The sequence below is a fragment of the Dermacentor silvarum genome, chromosome 8, assembly GCF_013339745.2.
Source record: "Dermacentor silvarum isolate Dsil-2018 chromosome 8, BIME_Dsil_1.4, whole genome shotgun sequence".
Classification (NCBI taxonomy): Eukaryota; Metazoa; Arthropoda; class Arachnida; order Ixodida; family Ixodidae; genus Dermacentor; species Dermacentor silvarum.
In genome coordinates, this window is record NC_051161.1 from 77,509,024 (window position 1) to 77,536,180 (window position 27,157).

Here is a 27,157-nt window from a genome sequence, read left to right on the forward strand (position 1 = left end):
ATCTGGGATTGGACACTCAAGGAAAATATTACGATGAGCTACATCGATAGTTTATTCATCAAGAAATCTATCAACATTTTCTCTGTGCAACTACCGTATTTACTCGCATAATGAATGCACTTTTTTTCCCAAGAAATATGCGCCAGATTGGGGGGTGCGTTCATTATGCGGGGTAAAATTCTGAGTGATTTTTTTTTCCCGTGGTCACCTATAAAAAAGTCGCAGTTTCGTCCCAAAGGTGAACCACCAATTGCGATAGCAAATGCGTAGACAGCTATACAAATTAAGAATAGTAGTTTTATCGGCCGTGTAAGCTTGCAAACACTTGCTTACTATCTAAATTAACAAGCATGGTGTTAGCGTGAACAGGCAAACATGAACACATCACATTCAATGACCGCGGTCACTCACTGTCAAAATGCTGGCGTGAGCAAGTGCGACACACACAGCGAGCGAAGTGACCTTCGGGCTGTGAATTGCTTCAACGCAAACAGCGGCGAGAATGGAGCATGCACAAAGGTATAAGCTGCTGTCTCACCTAGACTCAGCCCCCCCCCCCCCCCCCCCGACGCAGATCGCTTTCAAGATAATGTGCGGGCGGCCACGCAAGGCACAGTTAATGCACCGTGGCCCTCCCTCCTCCTGGCAACATGCGTGCGACACAATATGGCGTGTTTCCTTCCCGCTTTCCTCCCTCGAACGCGGGAGATTGAGCCGCAATCGTCGGCGCCGACGGCAAAAATGCCCCTGGAGTGTTCATATGATTGCTATCACAATAAAGAAATTGACACATGGTAAGATTCGGCGTCCGATACGGAGCCTTGATACAGTCGTATCTGCCAGACGCAATATTGGACGCCGAATCGTACCGTGTCTCTTCTGCTTCACGGCAGCAAATTCAGGGTGCGATCATTATGCGAGGAAAAGAAAGAACACACTTCTTGATGTTAAAAGTGGGGGGTGCGTTCATTATGCAGGTGTGTTCTATATGCGAGTAAATACGGTATTTCACTTTGTTGCATAGAAAATCGCCCCCGAAGGCCCCGCTGCTACTTACGCATTTGAACTGCCTACGTCAAAATGGACGTGTCGATGCAATTTCCATGTGACGTCCCTCTATGCCACTTTGAGGATCAGCCAGTGCTGACGTCACACGTGAGGTACAGTTAAAACTCAATATAATGAACTGCAATGCAACGGAATTCTCAATATACCTAAGTATTTAATTTTTCATAACTTGTCCATAGCACACCATGTATCTTGAACCTCTATATAACAAAGTGTGTTTACAGACGATTTCAATGTAACGAAGTTTCACTGCCGTTGCGAAGGTATACCGAGACAATAAATAGAAACTTGCACGGACGCGGATGGTTTAATGATTAAATTACATGCGGATGCTCGCAAATACACCTCTCAAATTGCGCTAACAAGAGCACCCGCCGAAGCGGAGCAGCATCATGTTCCATGTAAATTCCAAGTGCAATAAGATCCTATCGCGGCCTGCGCGCTGTATGCTTTCGGCGCGAGTGAAAGCTTGCGAGGGTGATCCGAGAGGCATGGTGGCTTGATGAGTGCTCTCTTCCCGTGCAAGCAAGAGGAAAGGGGGAGGGGACCGAGCTCGCGGTAACGTGATTCAGCGTGCGAGAGGGCAGGGTGTGAAGGAAGTGGGAGGCAGGCTCGTGTGCGTTTCTTTTTCTAGCGAGTCCGTGGCCATGCAAGGATGTTAGCATGCCTGAGCGCATACGCAGCCTGAGCGCGGCCTGTTTTATAGATAGCTGCCGCGTTTTCAAAGACTGGGTGAGCCGAGATGGTGTGGCATCGTGCGCTGTCTGCCCGTGCGTTTAGTGCTGGAGGTTGTGTAATCTTAGAGTTTCGGAGACGCGTCAAAGCGAGATGCAGACGAAGCATTCGCGTCCTGACACAGGCGCTATTCACGATAGTGTCGTGCCACTGCGGGCGACACTATCGGTCGCGAGGTCGGAGAGGATGCGAAAGTGCGGCTGGCTTCACTTAATACCGCCGATGTGAAGATATTGTCTACACAGCATGAAAGCGTATCTTTCATCGCTGACTTTCAAATTAAACAAAAAACAAAAACTCCGAATGCCCGATAATGTACAAAATTTTGTGGCCCCTTCCGTGTAAAAAACCATCGGTGACTTTACTTATTTGCTAAAAGACCGAATTTCAATATAACAAAATTTCGATGAAACAAAGTAAATTGCTGATTTTACTGACTTCGTTATATTTACGTGTAACTGTACTATAGTTAACAAATGATTGTGCCATCACTATTTTTTTTTGCATCATTTTTTCCCTTGAAAGCTCTGTTATTGATAGGAAGACGAATTCCTTATTACAGAAGCCTAATCTTGCAATCTAGCTTGACTTAATATTTTTCCTTTGCTCTCTCTTTAACGGGCACTTAGTGCATGGTACAGAAGCTTTTTTGCATTCAGCTCCCCTCATAATGCGGCTGCCATGGCTGCGATCGAATCTGCGACCATTGAGATACGACGATGAGTGATGCGGACATGCAGATGTATGTCTTCTTACCATGAGAGCTTTGAGGGCAATGTTGGCAGCCACGGAGAGGGCATTGCACACCTGGAGGTGGACAGAGAAAAAAAAATTATCAAACAAGCTGCCCTGTGCAACCTTAAGACCTTAAAGCTTGAAAAATACTATAAGGTCGAACCAAACAAATTAGTAAAGCTTTGTGAGAAATACTACTTGTTTTATTACGCATGATGCTGACTGCATTCGAAAAATTATAAATGATTTTTAATAAACTTATTATACAACAAGTCAATTACCACCTTAATTATATGACAAATAAAAAATAAAACAAATTGTTAACTTGTGTTATCGTCTTGTTTCTTCGTGCAGTGCTTTTAAATCAGCGCATTCTTTAAAGAAACTATACTGCCATCTTCCTGTCTCGTTAACGTTCTCTCAGTGGTAACGACCGAATGGAAGGTCATAGCCATAATGTCAAAAGACATGAGTGTCTCAGTGCTAACTAGCATACAGGAAAGCTGCTATAAATTGGAGGAACTTTGGACTGACATGTATGAATCAATTTGCATGCCTTCTTTCAAAATTATGTCAATGGAAGAAGCTTTCTCATAAAAAAAATTAACAAATAAATTAATTTTTCCAGCTCTAAATCTCTCTCTGCTGGCAATAAAAAGATAATAAATCCAGGCTGCGAACATAACATGGAAAAATTCCAGGAGATCAACAAAGAGCTGTTAGTATTTTGTAACATTTTTCGCCTCATTTCTGGTTTATCATGATGCAGAGCTGTGAGGAGTGACAGCTAACACTGCACTTCCTATTTGCCGTATTTAGACGATTTATAACGTGCACCTTTTCCCCCCAGAAAATGGATTTGAAAACTACCTGCGCGTTACAATCAGATACAAAACTGAAACTCTGCTCATGGCATTGGCTACCATCAAAGCCAGCGTCATCGCTGTTTGTCATCCGAAGGTGGCAACAGAACAAGTTTCACGCAGGTTTGCAATGGCGGCACGAAGCTTCTGTTAGGTAAGCACATGAAAGAAAGTTATTTGGCATGCTAAGCTTATCAGAGCCTCGTCACGTGTTTTTGCAGTTTCGGAGGCTTGCATGTGTTTCAGGACGAATTTACGGAGTGGTTAGCTGAGGCGTAGGTCACCGTTTTGTTCACGATTGTTGCAGAGTCATTAAATGTCAAACTCAGTGGACCCCATGGAGAACAACATGTGATCCAGAGGCAGCGATAAAGAGCTGTCTATGAACTGACATTCTATAAAGGTAAGCTCTCCAGGTTTCTTCTTGTTTCTTTTGCGACAAGTGGAGGCCTGCCACTTCTATGTTATACAGTTAAACCTGCTTATAACGAACCTCCATTTAACGAATTCCTGGATATAACGAAGTTTTTCTATTCCCCGCCGTTACTTCATAGAAGCACATGTATTTGAGACCTCTACGTAACAAAGTGGCAGCGGGAGACCCCCTCGAAATAATGAATTTTCCCCGCCGACAACCTAGAGATTTCGCCCCAAATTTTGTCATTTTTGCGCGAGCAGCAACCGGAAGCACCTTCTCCGCGATGACGGAATGCGAAGTGGCGGAGTCGCGCTTGGCGCGGTCGAATTCACGGCGACCACGAGGCGAGAGCGAGCGCATGTGTGCGTGCGTGCAAGCGTGCACGAGGCGGGCCTGCATCCCTCGACCCGGCGATCTTGCCGCCGCGGGCGTGACCTTTCCCCCTCCCTTCATTCAAACCTGATCCCGCCGCTTGCTGCAGCTGGCCTAGCCCACCAAGCCGGCACTCTCCTTTTCCAGTTGATGTTGCCGAAGAAAAAAAAAAACGTTTTTTTTTTCAACGCGCTGGCAGCATCACTCTTTGGTTACTGCACAAGTCTCTGCGCTTCACTAACCTGACACTATATAAGGGCCGTTTATAGTCCGACATAACGTGAGCGCGCGCACGCTACGTCACGTTGGTGAAAACGACCCCCTCTATAGTCGAACGCACCGGCGCAGCCAACGTAACCGGTGGCTTCCGACGCGCCCCGACGGGCCCGTCGCCGAATTGGCTCTTAGCCCATTCGCGCGTTGGTCACGCCGACTGCGCCGACCCACAATGCCATTTCGCGTGAAGAAATAAAGGCGCCCACGCCGCTTCGCCGACGGTCGCAGGCAGCCGTTCAAAGCGGCGCGCGGGCTTGGGATCGTTCTGCGCATGCTCTGAAGATAACAGCAGACGAACGTTACTAGAGTAGCAACGTTGCAGCCGACGGCACGCGCGTCGGAGTATAGAGGAGATGGTGTTTCGGCTGGCGCAGTGCAACCGGCGTAGCGTGACTGGCTGCAAACGATGCTGGCCCGCGCGCCAATAACATCGGACTATAAACGGGCCTTATACGACGCTACGACGCCATCGGTAAGCGGTAAGAATAAAGTAAATACGGTAGGTAAGCGTTTCTTTTTCAAATTTTTGTGCCGAACATGCATATAACGAAATCCTCTTTATAACGAAGTTTTTTGGGAATTTGTCAATTTCGTTATATCCAGGCTTAACTGTGTAATCAGGTGTGCATCAGTTTCGGGGATGAGTTAGAATCTGGTAAATACGATACTTTCTGTAAAGAAAGCGAGGCATAAGGGGTGTGGAGTTTCCAGACTGGGCAGGAAGTGAGACACTATTGGCAACAGCAAGGACCGCTGCACACACCAAAAAAGGTACTTGTGCCAGCACTCACCTCCTCTGCGCTTGTGTTCACTTCAAAGACGTGGCACCTGTACGTGGGCGGTCCTTCACCCGAGTTTATCGTGATGAAGCCCAGCAGTCTGCACAAGGCCACAAAGAGGAACCTCTGTCAAGTCGCCGGTTCGTGAGACACTGTACTCACTCGTGGACAAAAAAAAAGAGAAGCTTTAGCCCGGAGCAAATCTATCAACAAGTCCCTTTGTCCAAATGTTGGCTCCAGGCTGCAGCTTACGTTCATATCAAACTCGCAATCGACGGCTGCGAATTATTATAAAGGGTGTATTCCAATTCTGGCCAGCATTGAAGACCGCCTCAGCTGATCGCTAAGAAGACAACTTTGAGCCCAAATAATGGAATACATCTGGAAGACATCTCTGTGACTGGACGCCAACTTGCGTCCACAATAAAAAGCTAGGAAAAGCACATATTATTAGGGGTGTGTGAATACCGAATGGTAGATTTCGAATCGAATATCGAAAATTAGAAAAATTTTCACAAAATTTATTGCTTACAAATTTTGGGCAAGAAAACATGGTGCTGCAGATGGTGCTACACATGCATTGCACAAGCATTGTATAACAAGAATGTAGCAAGCTATCATTAACTTAGGTACAACATAGAAATCAAGATATACGGCACAGTCTACTCTTATTAGAGGGAACACCAAATTAGTATGCCAGCACTGATTACAGCTCAGTTCTAGTATATGAAGGTCTGGAAAATAATTTTTTTTCTCAATAGAATTACTGTGAGGATATAATCAATTGCTTTTTTTCTTTGAAACTAATGAATTAGTGATGTTCCGCTGCACTGAATACCAATGAAGTCCGCAGTTTAATAGTGGACCTGTGTTTTGTGGAAATCTTTTATTTATTACATAGAAATTTTTTCTACTGCATAGAAAGACGTCCACACTGCCAAGGCCTAATGACCTCGGCAGTGTGGCAGTGACGAATGTTTGCCGCTGGCGGGTGTGGTTACGGGCCGCAAGCCATCCCGGAATGCCTGCCGATAATATGTTCATACGGGTGGCTCATCCGTGACTGGTCTCGAGATCACGTGTGCTGGTTAGACAGGCTGTTGAAGCGGCGTGGAGTTCGTTGCCGCTTATCCAACACAATCTGTGTGCCTATCGGCAACTAATCGGCTCGATCTTCACATTTTACGAAATACGCTGGCTCTTGTTGCTGTTCCCTCTGTCCACGTTGCATAATCATTTCGGTTAGACCTGTTGACCTGGGCGAACCTTGTACTGACTGAAGCAGCTCTAGCTGATGCAGCGCGTTCTGTGAAATGCGGCATTTGGGCGTTGTGCGCGTGATCCCCGCATCGAGCCGACGTCGGGGGCGCTCACAGTGACAAGTCTGCTACCGAGTTAGCAGGGCGGCCCGTACGCGGCGTGCTCGACGCTCCTTTTACGCCAAAACGGAAGAGAAACGCTTGCTTGGGCTGCAACGAGCATGGGGAGCTCTGTGCGTCGAATATACCGGGTGTTTCAGCGAACGCTTAAAGAATTCTTAAAGGTTGCCTGTGGCAGATAGCACAATTCTAGTTCATGAGCTGGTCTACTTGAAGAGGGGGACATTACTTGCACAAGAAATTTACATGCATAATTGACTAATTAACCAAAATTCACTAATTAAGTTTTTAACTAATTACCTGATGGCCCATACTGCAATTTACAAATTGTAGCCGTGGAGTTCACAACGCGGATCCACTTGGAACGAATTCTCAGGATGACACCAATTTCGAGATATTAATTCCCGAACTTTGTGGAGAAATGCATTGGCGTTCCAGTTACATTTTTAACAAAACGTTGCTTAGGCATTGAAGCACCAAAAGTAACTGGAACAAAACTTATTTTTTTTTTCTCCCTCATGGAGGGTGTAGTATGTCCAGGAGGCAAAACTAAGTTGACGGAGCTGTTTGGCCCAGTGTGCAGTCTGATCTACTGGTTGCGGATCCAATTTCTGTTCGACACCAGTCACACATTTTGCTATGCATACTCACTGCAGCTTCGCGATGTTCAGAAATTGTTCTATAGTATAAGGTATAATTTGATTTAACCAGGTTTGATATAATCAGGCTTAACTGTACACAGCAAAGTTTTCAAGGCCACTACAGTGAACTGCGCCACTTGCCTGTTGTTCTCCTTGTGGACTGTCCAAAAGGACACATCAGCCAATGGGAAGCAGGCACGCACTGCCTGATGGGAAGGATCTAAAATCCTGCAAAATGCAAAAAACAGGGAAAGGAAGGACTTCCTTGCTATGGTGCACATTGCCAGGGAGTTCTTTGCTTAAGTGGACGGTAAAGAGAAACACAAAATCAATTCGGATTGGAAGGGTATTCTTTCAAAGCTCTATAGATGCTCCCGTGATGGGAAAAGGCCAATTATACCTAAAGGACAAATGCTTTTTTTCCTTCCTTCACCCATACCATATGGTGAAATAAAAGATAATTTTGTCCACCACCCTCACAACGTTGTTGTCCCAGTTGTTGTAGCCTGAAAAACCAGCGTATCACAATAAAGTTTTTGTTCCCCCCCCCCCCCCCACACACACACACTGAAAGCCGTGGTGTCTGTGCATGTATTTCACAGGCGGCAACTAGCGATCCGAGTCTAGAAGGTAAGGACATCGTCATGTGCATCACAAAGAAGTTGTTCTTCAGAAGAAGGCACCCTCTGTGAGGTCCTGCTGCTGCCACCGTAAATCAGTGCAGGGCCCTAGGAATCCTCAACATCTGCAGACAGACAGACAAGAAACTTTATTTTGCATCTGCAGATTTAAAAATATTTGTGCTCCTACCTCAGCACAGATAACATCCCGGATACCACGGCATTTTAGCACATCTTGGGCCCTTCTATGCAGAAAAGAAGTCCCAAGAAGCTCTGGGCTGAGTTGTTGCTTATTCACATATTTAACGTAATCACTTTTTATTAATACAGTCGAATCCATTAAAAATGAACTCGATAGTCCCGTGAAAAGTGGTCGTTATATCAGTAGTTCGTTATATATGGACTCGCTCTTAAAAAAAGCTCAAAAATGAACCACACTGAAGCTGGTGTCAGCAGTTACAATTCGGCAGCACTTTAATTTGAAAACGAGATTTTCAGTGCCATTTTGTTCCCGGTGCGTTCCCGCACCTAGTTGCAAACTTATATTAGAAACATCCACTTAAAGAATGAAATGCGGCCTCATGTAGCTCTGTCAAAACGGTGCCCGGTTCTTCGAAACTGCAAGCACGGCCACCATTTTTTATTCGAGAGCTTGTGATACATTTTACTACCAGAGGAACATGACTGGGGCCGTATTCTGAAACGAATAACTTCGGCGATACTATCGCCTTGGACACGCCTCCGGCAACGGCGCACACCAACTGGCTGTTTTAGCAAAACTGAAAAGTAACTGGCACCAGCTAGTAGTTCCGTCTACGTCAATTTGACATCACTACACTCGAAAACAACACACCCGAGCCGCTCTGCACTCGCACGGTGTGCTCTCTCGTGCGTTGTGAAGCGTTCGAGAGTGTGTGTTGGTAGTGCATGCTGACATCAATATGCAGCCGGTTGAGTTATTGAACATGACTATCACTGAGGCGATAGTATTGCTGAAGTGGACAGTTTCAGAATACGGCCTCTGTATTCTGCACACGAGAGCGAAACGTTCTAGTTGGCCAGTAGCGTAAACTTCGGAAACTACTGCAGCATGCCGCCATTCTGCGAAGGTCTCAGACGTCACCGTCTCGGCATTACAACTGCCCATCAGCAACACAAGAGCCGTAAAATTACGTTACCTATGTAGCTTCAGGCGGAAAAAAGAATGCAATGTTCGAAGGGTAAACCGTCACCGCAAACCGTTATCAACAATCGGCAAAGCGTAAACGAAGCGCCGCCGAACAGTGATGTTCTGTTCATGGCGTAGATCATTTGCAACAATGCGTGGCGGCAGCGCGTGGTGCAGCATTCTCGCAGACTCGGGCTGCGTCGACAGGAACGCTTGTGCGGCCGTTGTTTCCATGGTGGAAAGAGGTGGTCGTTCCTAATCATTGAAATAGGCGTAATGCACATGGTGCCGCACAAACAATTGCGCAAACATGAGTGGCGCTGCTGTGGCAGCATCTGATTTCGCGCCAGCGCACTCTCCGCGCCATGCTGTTTATGTTGTACACCGCACGCCTGCAGGCATGCCTTGAAAATGCGTAACCACGCGTGACCTTCTTTGTGGCTTCTGAAATCTGCGTGAGGCAGTCACTCGCTCATCTCGAAAGCCGTATCATAATACGGTTGGACTGAAGTAGGGCGCGTGCTGCCGTGCGCCCAGTTTGGTCGCGCTTCTGTGTTTTGGCACTTCGCATGTGTCCCCTTTTTACCGTGACCGGGTTCAAAGCGTTTGTTGAAGCAGTACGGCAATTTAAAAGACGTTCGTTATATCTGGAAGCCGTTTACATGGGGAGGGTCGAAAAATTATAAATGCACTGAAATGTGGTCATTATAACCGATAGATTGTTATATCTGGGATCGCTATAAATAAGTGGGTTTGACTGTAATCAAACAACCAGTCCTCAGCATGAACTCAAAATTGATCTAGTCATGGAATTTCAAGGTAGCACTGCCACATGCCTTTCTTGCATCTAGTATTTTGGCTTACTAAGCTTCTGCTAAGGCTGACCTACCTGGTTTTCCAGACCTGTAGACCACTAGCTTACCTCAACTCCATATGCCATTTTAGTGTCCCTTTGTCATGTACAGCATAGCTAACGAAGTAATCAAAACAGAAATCAATGTTGGCAACTCCAAGTGGGCCATTGACTTTTTGATGAACATACCTGCCAACCTGTGAACATTAAAACTTGTAAAATCCGACAGACACGATGCTGAGGAGAGGGGGTGGATAGCTTGTTCTTGTTTTTTCTGTGCTTGCCCTGAGTACATAAATTTTGAGAGATACCTACGAACTTCATCAATGATGATGTTGCCGAGGCACAGCACACAAGCAGCAGCAGCAAACTTTGGAGCAACAGTGAAGATCAACAAGCCGCACATTGTTTTTTGATCACAGTGACTTTTTAAGCAACTTTGCTATTGTCAATTTCACCTGCTTCAGCAATTTGTCTTCAGGAACCTGCTCGAAGCAGGTACCCCTCTTGCATTCTTTCACCATCAGGAGACTTACAATAGAAGGTTTGCAGACCGACGAGCGAGACAATTTTGTGAACAGAACTTCTTTTCGTAAATATTGACTGAAAATTCATAAAATCAAAACAAAACTAGCTTAAATTCATAAACTTAAAAAAATTACGGAGAGTTGACAGGTTTGCATCGTCTTCCTGTGAACCTTTCTGTCACTTGTGAATTGCTCAGGTGTTGCCACACTGGTAATGCGGATATGCAGCAGCAACTCGCAGAAAGCATTCAACCAGCCTGCAAAATGCAGTCGTGGCTGATCGCAGCTGGCCAGCAGCAACTGACCTCAGTTCCTTCTGGCTGACCACCATGTGTGACTCGGCCATCTTGAAGACATTGTGTGCCATGCGGGCAGCCAGGATCAGGCGCATGGTTTCGCAGACCAGCTGGTCTCCTGCAATAAGATGGTCCACCCAAACATATCAGGTACCATCTCAAACAGGGGCACACGACAAGGGTGAATGTGCCAAACTGCGCAGCGAAAGCTCGCTGACAATTTTAACACGAATGTGTTTTAGGCCGGCTTTCAAGAACGACTTCCTGCAATGGATGTAACGGATGTGACATGCCGCCATCTAGGAGTGGTGAAGCGAAGTACTGCATCGTGACATTAACGAGCGCCGACAGGGAGCGCTTCGGTAGTCACAGCGCAGTGGAGGCTCCAACACGGTGTAGCCATAGAATGAACCAAGTGTAAACGGCTTCTTGACTTTGTACACTCGTCATTTTCAACGAAGTACGTACTGTGTAATAAATAATAAAATAAACATTATTAAATGTGTCCGACAGCAGGATTCGAACCCAGGACCTCTAGTACAGAAGCCCGACATTGAAACCATTATGCCATGGGGGCATTCACCGAAACGTGGTTTAGAACGCCCTTATCAATTTCTCGTGGGCAAGTCAGCGCGTTGAGACACCTCGTGCGTTTCAACGCCACTCGCCAACAGGACGCAGTGCGCGAAGCAAACATGCAACATGGTCGCCGTCCCGCAAGTCGTGCGCCTTTCGCTGCAGTGGACCATGAGTTCATGACGCTAACATGCAACAGCTTCTGTGAAGACACGTTTGACTTTCGTGCTCTAGCAATTCCTATGAAAGAGGGATCAACCATAATTCTTTCCTTGTTATGTCGCAAAACTGACAGTCACCAATGGAAGCAGACAGGAAAATAGTATGGGCAAGTGAGCAAGGTCTGTGGCCTGCTGATTCAGAAGCTTTCCTGGTGGAGAAAGAGGTGCGTTTCCTGGGCTCAGCTCACCCACAACAGCAAGCATAAGGCACTACAATAGCAGGGGAACAGTGAAGTGGCATTCACCACTCGAACTGAATGCACAAACAGACAACAATGAAAAGTGCAAAGAGAAAGAAGAGGTGAAATGCATTGTACAGTCGGCCACAACAGTTTATAGGACATAGCACTCGTGAAAAAGCTGAATCCCCCCAAGCCTGGGCACATAGCCTTGAATTGAAAGTTTCTGTGTGTACATCAAGCCTTTGTGACCTACACAGTGATCCATTAAATGCGAAGCGCTATGCATTATTAACAGAGCAGGAATTCACATTTGTCATGGAACTCGTGCTCTGTAAACTATTTTGGCTGACTGCACATACCACTCTGTGCCCTTAGTTCTCTGTGGTCAACTCCCAAGTATGTATACAAAATTAAATTGCCCAAACTTTAGTCTTAGTTAATCAACAAACACAAAGAGGAAATGTTCAGTCACTTTAGCTTTCCAGCAGCGTGCTATAAAAAAGTTAATTTCTCCTATGCTTTCCCTGGCTTCATTGTACAGTTGAACCTCGTTGGCAGGATCCTGTTAATCGTCAACGCCTGATGAAGTAGCGCAGATTAGGCCTAATTGCCTAGGCAGTGTGGTCGTAATGAAAATTTGGCCGAAGTGGTAGCGGGCTGCGAGCCATCGTGGAATGCTTGCTGCTAATATGGTTATACGGGTGGCTCATCAGTGATCGGTCCCGAGATCACGCGTGAGGTCTAGAAAGTGAACGAACTTCGTCGCTGCGTATCCAAAGCGTTCTGCATGCCCATCGGCGCCTAATTGGCCCGATACCCAAGCATGCTTTTGCATTTAACAAAATATGCGCTGCCTATTGTTACCATTCCCTCTATCCGTGTCGCGCTGTCATTTCGATCGGTTCTGACGACCCGAACGAACCTTGCACTGACAGAGACGGGCATCGGGCCAAAATCGGGGAGCACTCGCAGTGACAAAGTTCGCTACCGTGTTAACCGGGGCGGCCTGTCCGTGGTGCTCTCAGCGCTCTTTTGCGCCAAGAACTAAGTGAAACGCTCGCTTGCGTGGCATCAAGAGGGGCTCCACAGTGCCCAACTGACATGTGGCACTGTGCGGTACACGGAATATATCGAATAGTAGATATTTAATTTGTGAATTGAATTATTTGGACGCTCACTATTCGATTCGGTGATATTTGAGTATTCGCCCACCCCTAGTATTAAATGGTTAGTAGCACTCTGCTGCAAATGCTGTTGTAGGTGTCAAACAAAACCTGCTGTAATATGCCACACCTCTACATGAGATTTTGGCACAAGAAACCTGGTAAATAATGGCAAAGAAATCCGAGTCAGTTTTTGTGAAGCCATGCGAGGCTTTCCCGGATCCCAAAGGCCAGCAAGCCACTTTGGAGGTGAGGGCCCCTGGACTCGGCTATGGTTCCTCAAAACTGATACTAGACAACAGAGGGCTGAGGTTTAATCCTCTTCTGATAAAGCCAGGACCAGCTCTGACAAGCTGGGCGTTCCGAGGACAAATCCGAGCAACGGCTCGACACACAAAACGCCACAGCATTAGTTTCTGTAGCCAGCCACTGAGAGACGCACCACCCTGCTCACCTCTGTCACAGGGCACTTGCATGGAGCCGAGGAATCGCACGGTGAAGGCCTCCCAGAAGGAGCACGACGCATCCTTAGCCGACTCCATCGTGATAGAGGAACCACACTGGTCAAAAGGGTTGATACGCCTGCACCAGATAAGGGAGAGAAAGAGTTGAGGAGAAATGGTGGGTTAGTTAGCATCCTATTTGCATGAAAATCACTAAGCATGTGGAAATACAGTCAACGACCAACTTTTCGGATGCCAGATTTTTCGGACATGCCCGATAATTCGGACGCCTTCGAGGCATCGCATCATACACCATATTGGTCAAGGTATAAGAACTGAAATTTCGGACGCAAGAAAACTTCGCCGTCCAATTTTCCGGACTTTTTGTCATGACCGCAGGTCCGAAACTGTATTATTCGAAGCCACCACCACTGCCATTTTGATTATCTCGCCGACTCGAACCGGTGCTCTCGCACGCAGATCCGCTGGCAGCCGTAGCCATCACTGCGACAATGCTAGGCCTAGCTACTTCGACGCCCCCTACCAAGCTTCTCGCTGTTCGGTGCTGTGTTTTTCATTGAAACAATTCGCCGCTGTTAGCAATGGTTCTGACTCCGCCTTTGTAATCCTCGCCAATGGCTTCGAAGCTCGGGAAAGTGTTGCATAATGCCGGTTCCCGAAAGTTAGCTTCGTCTCAATACAGCAGTGTTTCGCGGTGAAGCATCCGCGAAGTATTGCGGTGAAGCATATTATGAGTGCGAAGGGGCAATTCTGACAGGACACGGTACATATTCCTCAATTATACACGCGTGTACCCGCCGTGTCCTATCACACTACGATCGAGCACCGATACCCCTAATGAGTGTACTGGCACGCCTTCAGAGCTATTTCAGACGTGCCTGTAGCATTTTGAGCCCTTGGGGGCAGTAAAAGGCATGCATTCGTTTTTTTCGGACTGCCCGATTTTTCGGACGTTTTCGCGGCTCCTAGGGAGTCCGAAAAATCGGACGTTGATTAGTAACCTTAGAGACAGAATCATACGAATTGAATAATGTCTGAGCTGAATCAAAACAAATCAAGAATCAAATACATTCTGAATAGTTCTTGAATAATGAGAAGCCATTTTCACTATAAGAAAAAAAAAATTGATCTTCACATCCTAGTATTTTCACAATGTTACCAAGTTTCTGTCATTACACAGCAAGTAATGAAGTGTTGGTTATTAAAAGCCCAAATGGAGCATTCGGAGCAAATAAGTTTATTCGTATACTCAGTACTCATTAGTCGAATGAGGGCAGTTTAGCTGAAAATCTCCGACTCCCTGAGCGACACAGTATGCTTCCCATTGTTTTGCGACCACAGTGGTACCCCACTGACCATTTCTTCACTCTTGTGTTTTCCCAGCTGCTACGCCACATTTTCGTGGTCTTTCGTCGCATCTGCACTACGCGACGCTGCGCATTGCAACGGGCGAACACGAAACACACTTATGGCCACGACGGATTTTTCCTTGGTGCCGGAGTCGTAAAAAAAAGCAACAAATTTACTTTACCGTTGAAATTTGTTTTTCCAGGCCTGCCCGACAATTCAGAAATCGTTTAAACGCCATCTGTGCCCAAAAATATCAGTCATCGACTGTATTTACTTTCCGCCCACAAACTTAAGAGCCAAAGAACAACAATGCGCACGCGTTCGGTGCGCCACGTGCGCCGCTGACAAGCGGCCGGGGCAAAAGGCTTCTCCTTCTCCATTGCCTAGGCAACCCCCCCCGTTTGTGCACTTAGGCCAGCATGCTGCCACCTCATATTTGTTCTCTCTCTCCATTCCTTGTTCGTTCGCTCGAGCCACGTCTCCTCCTCCTTGAATCGCACTCTCCCCTCGGCTGGTGTGCCTCGCTGAGAAGCGCACTCGCTACATCGCTTGTCTGTGGGATTTTCCGGCAACCACATCATAACCGGTAATTCATCTCGCGTGGCTTCACTTTAAGCGGTATGCGTATACATTGAGTTCTATGGGAAGGTAAACAGGAGTCAGAAAATTCCACATTATATATCCGGTCCTGCACAATAGGCGGTTACATTATAAGTGATCTGAGCTGTACTTGACTAGTTATTCGAAACTTCCGCATATTCGCACAGCGGCGGCATTTTTTTTCAGTTTTGGTATCAAAAATGGCTATTTTTGCTGGCTTTTCGTGACACCTACACCTGTATTTCAAATGTTAAGTTTTGCACGGAGGCTTCTCTTTATGTACATTATCTTGAACTAGGCTTCTCACGGAGTCAAAAATTTTGTTGCAGCTGGTCTTTAACAACCACGTGAAGCCAACTGACAATGAAGCCAAGGAAGTCCTCAGGGGATTAAGAAAAAAAGCATGGAAAGGAGCACTGTTTTGTCCCACGCCCCATATATGGAAAAATACTGACTCCTCCAGCCCACACATCCTGTCGCCTATTGAACTCTTGCGCCGTCCACCGCCTCCATGGTGCAACTCAGAAGTACAAAATGCTGGGTGAGCTGGTGTATTCCATACTGACGAAGAATAGCGTGACTCACAAATAACAAGTCAGGCACGAGTGCAGATGGGCTCGTGTCGAGATTCTTTCTTATCCCTTGCGTCTTACGCTATTCTCATTATGGCTTAACTAATGCATTCAATGAATCGTTATTTACCTACTGTTATAGAAGAGTGTAACGAATTCCCAGACATAATTACCAGTATACATAAACCACCAATACTTAGGCAGCACCTCGCCACTCACTTCAGCAAATAAACGCTTGCTTATTATTTTGATCACAGCTACCAAATTATTTATTTATTATTTCCCGCACTTTATTATTTGCAGCTGACATTGCGTCCTTACTTAAAATATCTATAAATATTTTGCTGGTGTTGCAAAATCGTATTTTTTTTTTATCCAGTATACCAAATGCCTGCCGTACTTGCGGGGCAATGAACACACTTGTTTTCCCGAAAAATACGCGCCACATTGGGGTGTGCGTTGATTGTGCAGGGTAAAATTTTGAGCAATTTTTTTCCCGCAGCCACCTCTAAAAAAGGCGCAGTTTCGCCCAAAAGGCAAACCATCGATTGCGATAACAAATGCACAGACAGCTATACGAATAAGAATAGTGCGCAATCGCTGCGCCGCTGCCCTCCCTCCTCCCCTCCCCCCGGCACCATGCATGCAATGGAATACGGTGCGTTTCTTCCCCGCTTTCGTCCCTTCAATGCGAGAGATTAAGCCGCGATTGTCCGCGCGAATGGCAAAAATGTGCCTGGAGTATCCATATATATGCTATCGCAATAAAAGTAGGAGACACACGGCATGATTCGGCATCCGATAAAATCGTACCCGCTGGACGCCATATCAGACGCCAAATCGTACCATGTCTCTCCTGCTTAATGGCAGCAAGTTCAGGGTGCGATCATTATGTGAGGAAAAGAAAAAACATACTTCTTGATGGGAAAAGTGGGGGGTGCGTTCAATATGCGAGTGCGTTCATTATGTAAGTAAATACAGTATATTATTTCCCTTATGTATTTATTATGTACAAATTGTATATTATTTACAAATCCCGCGAGCCATAGCTTTTGCCCAAGCAGGAGGGATCATATATAAAACAAGAGTAGGCTTGCCTAACAACATACCAGCGCAACACATTAATAGAGCATCCCTATATAAACAAGTCGAATGTATTAAGTCTACAGTGCGAAAACATAATAGATAAAGTAATGTAAGCTGAAATCAAAGAAATACGTGTGCAAACAAGTCAAGCATAACAAGCAGCAAAATAAAAACACCAAAAACTAAATAACTTGGGGACACTGGAAAGACCTACAACATAAGTTTCTATTTCCCTGATAAAGTTCCCTAGGGCAATTAAGCACTAAACCAGAGAGGGAAAAATAACTGATGAAATGATAAATTGTGTTTCTTAAAACTTAAATGTGGAATTAATAAGGAAAAGGGAAATTGGAACGGGTTCAGCTCCCACCAGCAGTAAGTTGCACGTTTATTTCCGCTTTCATTTCTCTATAGACAGCTCACCACCGGCACATTTCTTGCCACAAATAGCCGACATTCAACACACAGTACTTCAATAAGCAGCAGAAGCAAATATTCTTCCCGGTTGTACGCACACAGCCGGTCCATCTTTTGGCGAGTGCCCAGATGAACTCTTGTCCTCGGATGGGGAGAACATGTCAAACTGAATGGGCGTATTTGCCAGTTCCTTCAGGTCCTGTTGCGTCACTGGCCTTGGCCGTGCTGTCTTCCTGCAGAGAAAGCAACAGAGACAACATCAAACAAAATCCAATTACGCATTTTAACATCCCAAACCAACATATAGGTCATGAGAGGTGCCATGAGGATGTGAAGGGGGGGGGGGGGGGGACGTTTACAGATTAACTTCCACCACCACACAGGGTTTTTTCAAGTGCATTTCAGCATGTATAAGTACAACACTATTTTCTCAGTCTGCCCTAGTTGAAATTTGGCCGTTGCAGCTAGGAATCGAACCCGCGACTACATGCTTAGCAGCAGAAAGCAGAGGTCGTGTCACCGTTTCGGGGAGGGCGGTTACTGCTGATTTTGACAGGTGGTCCTCACTTTTCGTGTTCATAGCGTATTACTAGCATAAACCCTGCGCCCATAAGCACTCATTAAGATAGCACGTATAATTATATATATATATATATAAAGCTATCAAGCGAAAATGCCGATGCCTGCCGTACTTGCGGGGCAATGAGCGATGTTGTTGTTTACACTGCAGTACCGAAAGGGCCATCACCTGTTGCCTGTTTGGCATAAGAGGCAAACTGCATTTCTCAGTAACTAATAAATTTGTTAGCATAACAATACACACAGATTTACAACTCTACGTAGTTACACTTTGTTCATGGAAGCGCCGGTGAGTGCGACTGACAGCCTTCAATCAAGAACGGTGATGTACCGGGGTGTTGGCACTGCACCGTGTCGCCACTTCCAACTTTTTGCATGTGCATTGTACTATGCTAAGAGTGGTTCACTTCAAGTCGGTATGGCCAGGACTGAACTATAACATCCTATATTTCAGGTCCGCCAGTAGTGGACGAACTTGTAGGCTGCATTAGGCCTAATGAAACTGCGCTGAACGAGATCAAAACCGCCTCAAACTGGCTGGGAAGGGCTGAAAATTGTGCATTTCAACTTGGGAAGTACATTTCGCCTCAATATGAGTGTCAATAAATACATACACAGGCGCAGTTGCTGCGACATTCGCGTTGTTGGTGCGTTGTTCTCACTCGATGGCTGATCGCAAGGCAATCGGCACACTGGTTTTGTCGGCGTCCTTGGCACAAAAGCCTGTCACGCTACGACGACTCACTATTGTCGGTCGTGTCTTCATCATACTCGTATGACAATATATGTCTCCCACTGACAGTCTGCCAACTAGTCACGGCCGAATGCCGGCATCGGTGTCAGGTTGACTTCACATCGATGCAGTGTCGTGTTGGCCTATATTGTGACGTACCGCACGTTAACCGAATGTCGTTGTGAACAGCTGAAATCTCTACCGAAACACAGCGCAAATACCACGTCGTCGGCACTGCACCAACAATATACGAGTTCGCGTCCTCGTTGACTATACTGCGATACGCGTGCATCGTCTACTGCACGAACCACTGATGCCATACAAAATGTTTGCGGCGCTTGCCGCTAGGGTACAGTGCATGTGCACTCGGAGCATGGAAAAGGCGGTTTATAATAAATTATTTAGGGCACTTTCAAGCTTGCCTGTATTTTTTTCGTGGGTTTCGAGGACATTTATTTAAAGCAAGATATAAAAAGTAAAAAAAAATATCATGCTTAGGTTCAAGGCATTACACTGACCACTCTGCAGTTATACAACTTAACACTTACCGTTCTTGACTCTGAGCAGCAGCAGCAGCAGGCATAGAACCGGGCGCTGCTGCATTGGGTAGCGACGGGGTTCTCTCCGTCTGCGTCGTAGGTACGAGACAGGTTGGCAAGGGTAAATGTAGGAACGCTGAAAAATAGTCAACAACACACCACTCTCTTTATGTCTTAGTAAGTACACATAATTTCTTTAGTTGTCTTTCAGCAGGCCTAGTGTCCTTCATCTATTGCTCTAGTGTAGTGGTGTTCAAACAAGCGAATCGTCGCAAGCCCCTTGACCTGCTCACTCTGCATGTCAGTGCATTTTTTGGGAGAAACTATGTATGTTAAACACAGAAGTCAAACATCATATTTGACACGACATAGAACAAAAGTTGGTGAGAGATTCACAAACATAAAAGAATGGTCAGCTAACAGCTTGTTTGCAGTTCGTTTCTTTGCATCTAGCCTCCACGCCATAAGAAATGCTGAGAGGTGCATTACGATGCCAAATGAAAATGCAGTGCTTTGTGTAGCTTGAAATTCTGTAATGTGATCATGGCATAACCAGGTGTTAGGTAGGATCCAGCCTCAAAAGCATGGTGTCTGTGAATGAGTTGCACCAGTGTCCCACACACCAACAAAGAACTTGGGAGACTCTTAAGCTTCATCTTTAAGAGTAGAATGCAATAGCATTCAAAGGTCCCTGACTGCTTCTTACGCTTCGCGGTAACTGCAGCTTATCGTAATCTTTACCGTAATCTTTAATGGGAAACGCTTGCAGCAAACGCTATGCACGAAGGAGACCTTTCTGTTTCTTTTTCTCTCTTTCCCCCGCATGGTCGGTGCCGCTGCTGCCGCGGATGCACGGAGGCGAGCGCCATCTGGCAGCCGAGCGCCGCGCGCCGCTCTGTGATAGGTAGAAAATTTTCGCTCACAGTCAATGCCAGATTTCGGTATAATGGGGCCCTTAAAGCTATCGCTTTATAAAGGCAAAGGGGAATGCATCATCTAGTTTGTGCTCCAGTAATTGTATTTCATTTTGATGTGATAGCACATACAACCTCTCCTAACAACAAACATTAGTGGCAGTGCATAAGTACCACAAGAGTTCTAGAACGAAAAAAGCAAAACCAACAGAAATTATTTAAAAAGAAACTATGTTTTGGCCTCCACATGGTAGCCTTGCTCACAATGACGGGGGAACAGGAAAGGTGCGAGGTTAGTATCTATGATTTCTTCATCTTGGTTGGCAATTGTTATGTGTTCTAAGCGACTCTTTTCATTTAGACGAGATTCCGTTAGTCTCCCGACTTCAGAACTGTAGAACCTTTTTACACTATAATATCAGCCCACAGGGTAAACAATTCACAACTGCGGCCCTCCATACCTTGGCCGTGGGTGCCTCCTTGGGAACGGAGTGTGACCTGCCCCCTGGGTAGCATTCGGCAGCAACATTCATCACCGTGGTGATCCACTCATCCCGTTCTGGCTCACTCAATGCCTGAAGCACGACCGACCTACGGTACACAAGAGAGAGAGAAAAACGAAGAGGGAAAGGTAGGGAGGTTAACCAAGGACGTGCCCGGTTGGCTACCCTACGGTACACAAAATGCAATATACGTTGCTGTCGGGCTAGTTGGTTCATAATGATTAGGAAAACGATACTGCACAAAACAGACAAGAACAAGAGGGCAGAGACATGGACTAGCACGAACATTGAGCTAATTTTATTTCAGTCAGAGTCGTCAATATAAGCACGTTACCACACTTGTACAACAAGGCAGTACACATTTGCTGTGAGAAAAAGAAAAAAAAAACTGTTAAATATGTACAAAATGACTGCGCCACTGCAACATGCATATTGGGCAAACTGGATGCTGTGTTAATGATCGTACAAGGGAGCATAAACTTTCAATGAAATTGCACTCGGTCACGCAAAGCTTAGGCACAGCGAAGCTTACTGGCTGCTACTACTAGGTATGAACTTGGTTGCTGCTAGGTCTTACCTTGGTTTAACTACGCATGTAGGAAGGTATTCTCGAGCGATCATTTTTGGAGGTACCTTCCCTTTTGCGACATTTCGCGTGACTAGTGCTGGACGCATTGGCGCCTACGAGCGACTACTCCTGGCATGCCACAAACGCAGGCAGGCTAACCAAGTTTGCTACAGTGCCAAGAACGCTGCTGCTTGCCGACGCCGAACGCGTTGGAGGCTAGCCGCTCGATATCAATCGGCCAGCTTCGCTGTGTCTTGAGGTTTGCGCGGCCTAGTGCAAGCTTTTTTTTTCTCCTGGCTCAGCGCGCCGCAGAGAGAAGAGAGGCAGGGGTCGGGAAGGCAGGGAGCTGGCGAGGAGGAGACCGCACAGAAAAAAAAGTGAAAACACTGTGCTGATTCATTTGGCATTATTTGCCTGCGTCTCACATGCCCCCAAATCAAACGCACACCCACTTTCTATGTGTCGTAAGTAGAAAACTAACGCAGAAATGAAATTAATGCTTCTAAAAAAGTAGAAATCTAACACGCACATGTTTTTTGAGCAGGAAAAATGGGCAAGGGTCTAATATGTGTGGAACAATAGTGGCCGGTTTCATTTAGCTTCGCCGCAATACATGCGTGTTATGCGGCAAAGCATACAAACACCGTGAAGGCTGTTTTGGTTTTGTATTCAATTGTACCACACAGGCAATTTCCAATTTCTGTCCCAATTTTCCTGCAAAAAAAAAAACAAAAAAGAAAAAAAAGAAGGAAAAGAGAAAGAGAAAAACTCGTTAAAAGTCGGGTAAATATAGTGATCAGACATTGCGAGCTACAGTTATTGCTTGCAAATTTTCTTAGGCAAGGCTGGAAATAGACCTTTTCGATGAGAGATGACATGTGTTCAACGCATTCACTGTCCCCTAAGCTCCTCCGAGGCAGACGCTGCCACTAAGGAGGTCGCTATCGGGGTCACCATAGGGGGTCAGGTGCGTGCGTGCTGACTGGTCAAGTTCGAATCATCCGACGAAGGCTAATTTAAGGATCAAAATAATTAAATCTTGGGCCCATAGGTCCTGGCCGGCATGGGTGCCGGCCAGGACCTTTGGTTGGGACCGAATGAACCGAAAAATTGAATTAACCCGAGTTGAATTACCAGATGTCTACTGTATATCACTTTTGTTTTGCCGTAGTGAATGTGTGCTGCCTGATTGCACATGTGTGGTAACACGGTTAGATTAATGACTCTGACTGAAATAAAATTATTTGAAAGTTGGCGCTAGTCTTTGTCTTTTGCCTTCCTGTCTCTGTATGTTTTGCATGGTATCTTTTTCCTAAGCAGGTACACAAAGTGATTGACTAATTGATTGATCAATTTGGTTTTCCCAAGTGAGCCTGTGGGCTGCAAGAGACATTGTAGTGAAGGGCTCTGGATTATTTTGGCCACCTGCAGTTCTTTAACACTATGCCTCAGATGCAGAATTCGATCAACTTGCACAATAATTTGGACAAATCCATATCTTTTATTGCCATTGATAACTGTTTAATTCTGGAGTGTAACGTTTCAAAGCTACATGTTGGCTGTGAGACGTTGTGGTGGGGGGGGTCTTTGGGTTAAATTCAGAAACCTGGAACCTCCACACTTGCTAACCATTCATGCTTGCACTCATGGCTTTTGGCAAAAGAATGTGTGAAAACTGAAGCAGAGGTCAGTTATGTCCTTTCTGGCAGCCCTCCAGTTATATTAGCAACTGCCGATGCTTCAAAAAAGAAATAAATAAAAGGATAGTGACATCTTAAAGCTCCGGTGTCCTACTTAACGATGAATAGACCACTTTCCTTTCCTAATGGTTCCAAATAAGCAGAGTTCAGTGTGCTGCATGGGGCTCTAGAAAATACTAGTTTCTGAAAAGGACTTTTCAAAAGCTAGGATAGATCAAGTAATCCCTTCATGTAAACTAGACTAACGAGGTGAATCTTTTTAGCTCAATTCTAGTGGCTGCTATTTTCCAAAATAATGCTACCCATTTTCGTTGCCCAATTAGAAAGTTGTGAACTTGATGTAGCAATCTTTATAAAACGTATCCACGATTGTACACTTTGAAAAAAGAAAAAAAAAAGGAAAAAAAAGTTTCTTAGTCAAATATCTGTTCCCAAAAGTGACCGGGGCAGTATTCTCGGGCGATCACTTTTGAAGATACTATCACTTGCTCAAGATTTCATGAAACTAGTGCCACACATGTAGGTAGGTGCGACAGCGTTCCCAGCATGCTCTCTTACCACAGTTGGCAAAGTGCCAGGATGCAGTGGCTCTTAGATGTCAAGCACAACCGGTACTAGTAACGTGAAATTTCACGAAGTGAATTATCTCCGAAAGTGATTGTCTGAGAATACCGCCTTATGATTGAATTTTTCATGAGACGAACTTCATTCAAATTTGTTCCGTTGTTGCATTATGACAGGATGCAGGCATTTCTTGTATTTGAATAACATGGGTACAGGCTAAAGCTTGTCCTTAATGCACAGTGCAAAATGTGCGCAGCACGGCCTGAGTGCTCTTTAGTTGATGGAAATGAAAACAAGTACAGTAGAACCCCGCTGTTACGTTCCCGGGTGCTGCATTTTCCCGGCTGTCATGTCGTTTTCGGCCGGTCCCAGCACAGCTCCCATAGAACCCAATGCATTGGTAACCCCGCTGTTACGTCGCAATGGTGGGACTGTTCTCGCATCATACGTTGCGAACTGCCACACCGCGCCGGCCCGAGTGGGCATTTTTACTTTTCGTGTCGCTTGGCTTGGTTGCTTGACGATGGCATTGGCCGCCCAAAGTGTCGGGGGCGACACTTACTACGTATTTTCGGTTTCCGCTAGCAAAAGTATGGCCTTTGATATCCGCATTTGCTATCTAAAGATGGTGTCTGTGATGCGTTGCGGCCCTAAAATTGGTTTTGGCTCATAGATGTTCCGTATAAAGTCCAAGGGCGATAACGCCGCGCGCCGTATGCTGTATGTGTGAGTAAAAGCGTGTGAGGGGAGCTGACGACCGCGTCTCACGCGCAAAAGAAAGAAAAGCAGGGAGGAAGTGTGCCTTCTTTCGTTGCGCTCGAGGCACCGGCGAGGGAACAAGGGGGGAGGGATAGCGGGCAGCGTTGTGCTCTGGCATCATACTGCGCGGCGGCGTGCAGTAGCGCAGTATGATACTTTGGCTGTAAGACAGAAAGCGCGACAGAAAAAACAAGAAATGAAGAAAAAGGAGACGCAGGCGATGATGAGCTGGCATTGCTGACGTGGTCGACAAGCAGTTGCATCTCCAGCTGTGCTCTGGAGACGGGAGGCAGCAGCTTCAGGAACCATGGACCGAAGAGGAGACGTTCGCGAGTTGGCCAGCGACAACTCCAGCTCCCGAGCTCCGACTGCGTCGCCGTGGCTGTGTTCCACGGCCCCGGTCCAGCTCCAAGCTGCCGTAACCAGTTGCTGCCCTTTGCCACGAAGGCAATCGCCAACGTCACGTCAGCGTCATAACAGCCGACATGGCCCAGACCGCGTCCTGTGCCATGTGGGTCTCTGCGGAAGACCACAACCTCATCGCTATCGAAGGAGGTCGACGCCCACGCTGCGTCGGAACCATGCAGGCCAACATCCTTTGCCACACTGGGCCGGAGTCCAACAGCATGACTGGCGACGGTCAGAATGTTCGTTTGTTCGTGACTTCGTGTTGGTTAGTCGAGCGGAGGAACAATATGTAGTTGAGGGCTTGTTTGTTTTTATATGTATAGCTAGTTTTTGGAGTGTTTGTGTATGTATAGTGTTTATAGTGGGTCAGGGTAGTTTGCTGTTTGTTTTTCTTCAATATCATTTTTTCTGTTTGAGCTAAATGTTCTTCTACGTATTTGCTTTCTGTCTCTGTCCGTTTCTGGAGCGCTGAAATTCGTGACACTACTACAGACAGTACTTAAATAGACAGGCATTGCATGCCTGCACATACTTCAGATACAGGATGCAGTTGCAGAATTGTTAGTCAGAAGGTTTCTTATTTGCATCATTGCCTTCAAGTGCATTTGTGCCCCCCCATTAGGTAAAATCCCAACCAACATTAAAGTTATCTCAAAAAACGGTTCCAGCATCTACTGCTGTGCTGATTCAGTTACAAAAAATACTAGGCATTTATAAAAAAGCACTGGTGTGTCAGATGAAGTGAACTTCGAGAAAAAGGGGTCAAATTTGTTTACAGCTTTCTCATTAAAAACTCCAGATTTTTGAAATAAATTCCCCATGGATGTTTTTATTCCTTAGCTACTGGCAACAGTGATTTGTGTTGCATACCATAGGAGCAGGAAAATAAAATTGAAACTGAATTCAAACCGAATTTGACAGGTTGCAAGAGAGGGTCTCGCAAAGGGAAGAGTGGCAGTGACGTGGACCTACTTTTTGCCGTTGCTGATCTGGAAGACATTGCGGCGGTCTTCGTCCAGGGCGTGTGCCACGCTACCCCGGTCGATCTCCATCACAGCACTGCCAACACTCTGGGCACAGAGTGAGAAAAAGAATACCATGCATGTACGACGTGTAGCAGTTTGCGTGCGTGTGAATGTGTGAGCGCACGTACGTGCGTGTCAGAAATAAAAAATGTTTCACAAGGAAAAACTCACCTCTCCCCGTGGAATATGCATAAGATGGCAACCAAGGGTGTAGAAGTATGCTCGGTCCCAGCGGCTTACCATGCCCGCAATCTTCCTGCAGAGATCATCATCATCATCAGCCTATATTTATGTCCCTTGCAGGACGAAGGCCTCTCCCTCTGACCTCCAATTACCCATATCTTGCACTAGCTGATTCCAACTTTCGCCTACAAATTTTCAAACTTCATCATGCCACCTTGTTTGCTGCCGTCCTCGACTGCGCTTCCCTTCTGCTGGTACCCATTCTGTAACTCTAATTGTCCACCGGTTATCCATCCTACGCATTACATGACCTGCCCAGCTCCACTTCTTTCTCTTAACGCCCATTAGAATATTGGCTATCCCCGTTTGCTCTCTGATCCACACCGCTCTCTTCCTGTCTCTTAACGTTAGGCTTAACATTTTTCGTTCCTGCACAGATAATATACAGCACACTTAAAGGGGGCCTGTGAGGTTACACTGGATAGATTACACTTCCTGAAACAAGTTTAGTGACTTCTAGTGAGGTGAACAACGTAACTCACCACATAAGCTCCCTGCAGTGTCACGGATTGCAGCAATCTATTCTGGCAACCTGTGGATAGGGCTAGTTACGTTACACTTATTAAAAGGCAGTCGACAACTTCTCGCAGTGATTCAACTACAGTGGTGGTCCAGCCAGTTTATGAATTGGAGCAATTTTCGGAGCAGAAAAAAAGCTGTTTTGTAGCAATTTAGGAGCAGCTACATAATCATTTTGTAGCAGTTCTGTAGCACAAAATTTTGCATTTTGGATAAGTTGGAGCAGGAGAAAAGCAAGTGCATGACATTTGGTGCAGCTTATTACTACTACACAATTGTCAAGTACTTCTTTAGAGCAAATGGACACAAGCAAGACAGACTGACGCAGCCATTTAGCTCGCGTGCCCAGAGCAGAAAATGTTGCAAACAGACTTTATTTGCCTATGTAAATAGCACTCGTAGACTACTGAGAATAGTTTTATGCAATCAGACATAATAAAAAGCGAACAGAAATGCAGAAAAACAATTTTGTGCAACAATGCTAGCCGCGCGTGCAAGGAGTCGACGCTCGATGCGCTTAGTCGCGCAGTCCCAAGTGCCGATGCACAAAATGCCTAGCCGCGGGCTCGAGGAGTTTACACCCAATGTGCTTAGTCGCGAATTCCGAAACATCGAGTGCTGAAAGGCGTAACTGCGTGTCCGATAGAGAACTCCGTGCGCGAAGCTTGGTCATGAAGTTCGCGTCGCCGATGCTCAGAATGCTTAGACGCGGATCTGTCCACAAACGGAGGGATCGGCCACG

General features: G+C 46.1%; 1 protein-coding gene across 2 annotated transcripts in view; it reads right to left on the bottom strand.

The window, feature by feature from the left end:
• LOC119461469 (DCC-interacting protein 13-alpha) overlaps nucleotides 1–27,157 on the bottom strand; it is a 78,019-nt gene that overhangs the window by 10,403 nt on the left and 40,459 nt on the right. For both annotated transcript variants that reach the window (XM_037722787.2, XM_037722786.2), the window contains exons 10-19: nucleotides 25,825–25,909; nucleotides 25,601–25,698; nucleotides 20,588–20,717; nucleotides 19,222–19,301; nucleotides 17,460–17,594; nucleotides 13,327–13,454; nucleotides 10,740–10,848; nucleotides 7,408–7,494; nucleotides 5,259–5,346; nucleotides 2,560–2,610 (exon numbers count right to left, since the gene is read on the bottom strand). In XM_037722787.2, the coding sequence (XP_037578715.1) occupies nucleotides 2,560–2,610; nucleotides 5,259–5,346; nucleotides 7,408–7,494; nucleotides 10,740–10,848; nucleotides 13,327–13,454; nucleotides 17,460–17,594; nucleotides 19,222–19,301; nucleotides 20,588–20,717; nucleotides 25,601–25,698; nucleotides 25,825–25,909 (991 nt within the window). The remainder of the gene's footprint in view (nucleotides 1–2,559; nucleotides 2,611–5,258; nucleotides 5,347–7,407; nucleotides 7,495–10,739; nucleotides 10,849–13,326; nucleotides 13,455–17,459; nucleotides 17,595–19,221; nucleotides 19,302–20,587; nucleotides 20,718–25,600; nucleotides 25,699–25,824; nucleotides 25,910–27,157) is intronic.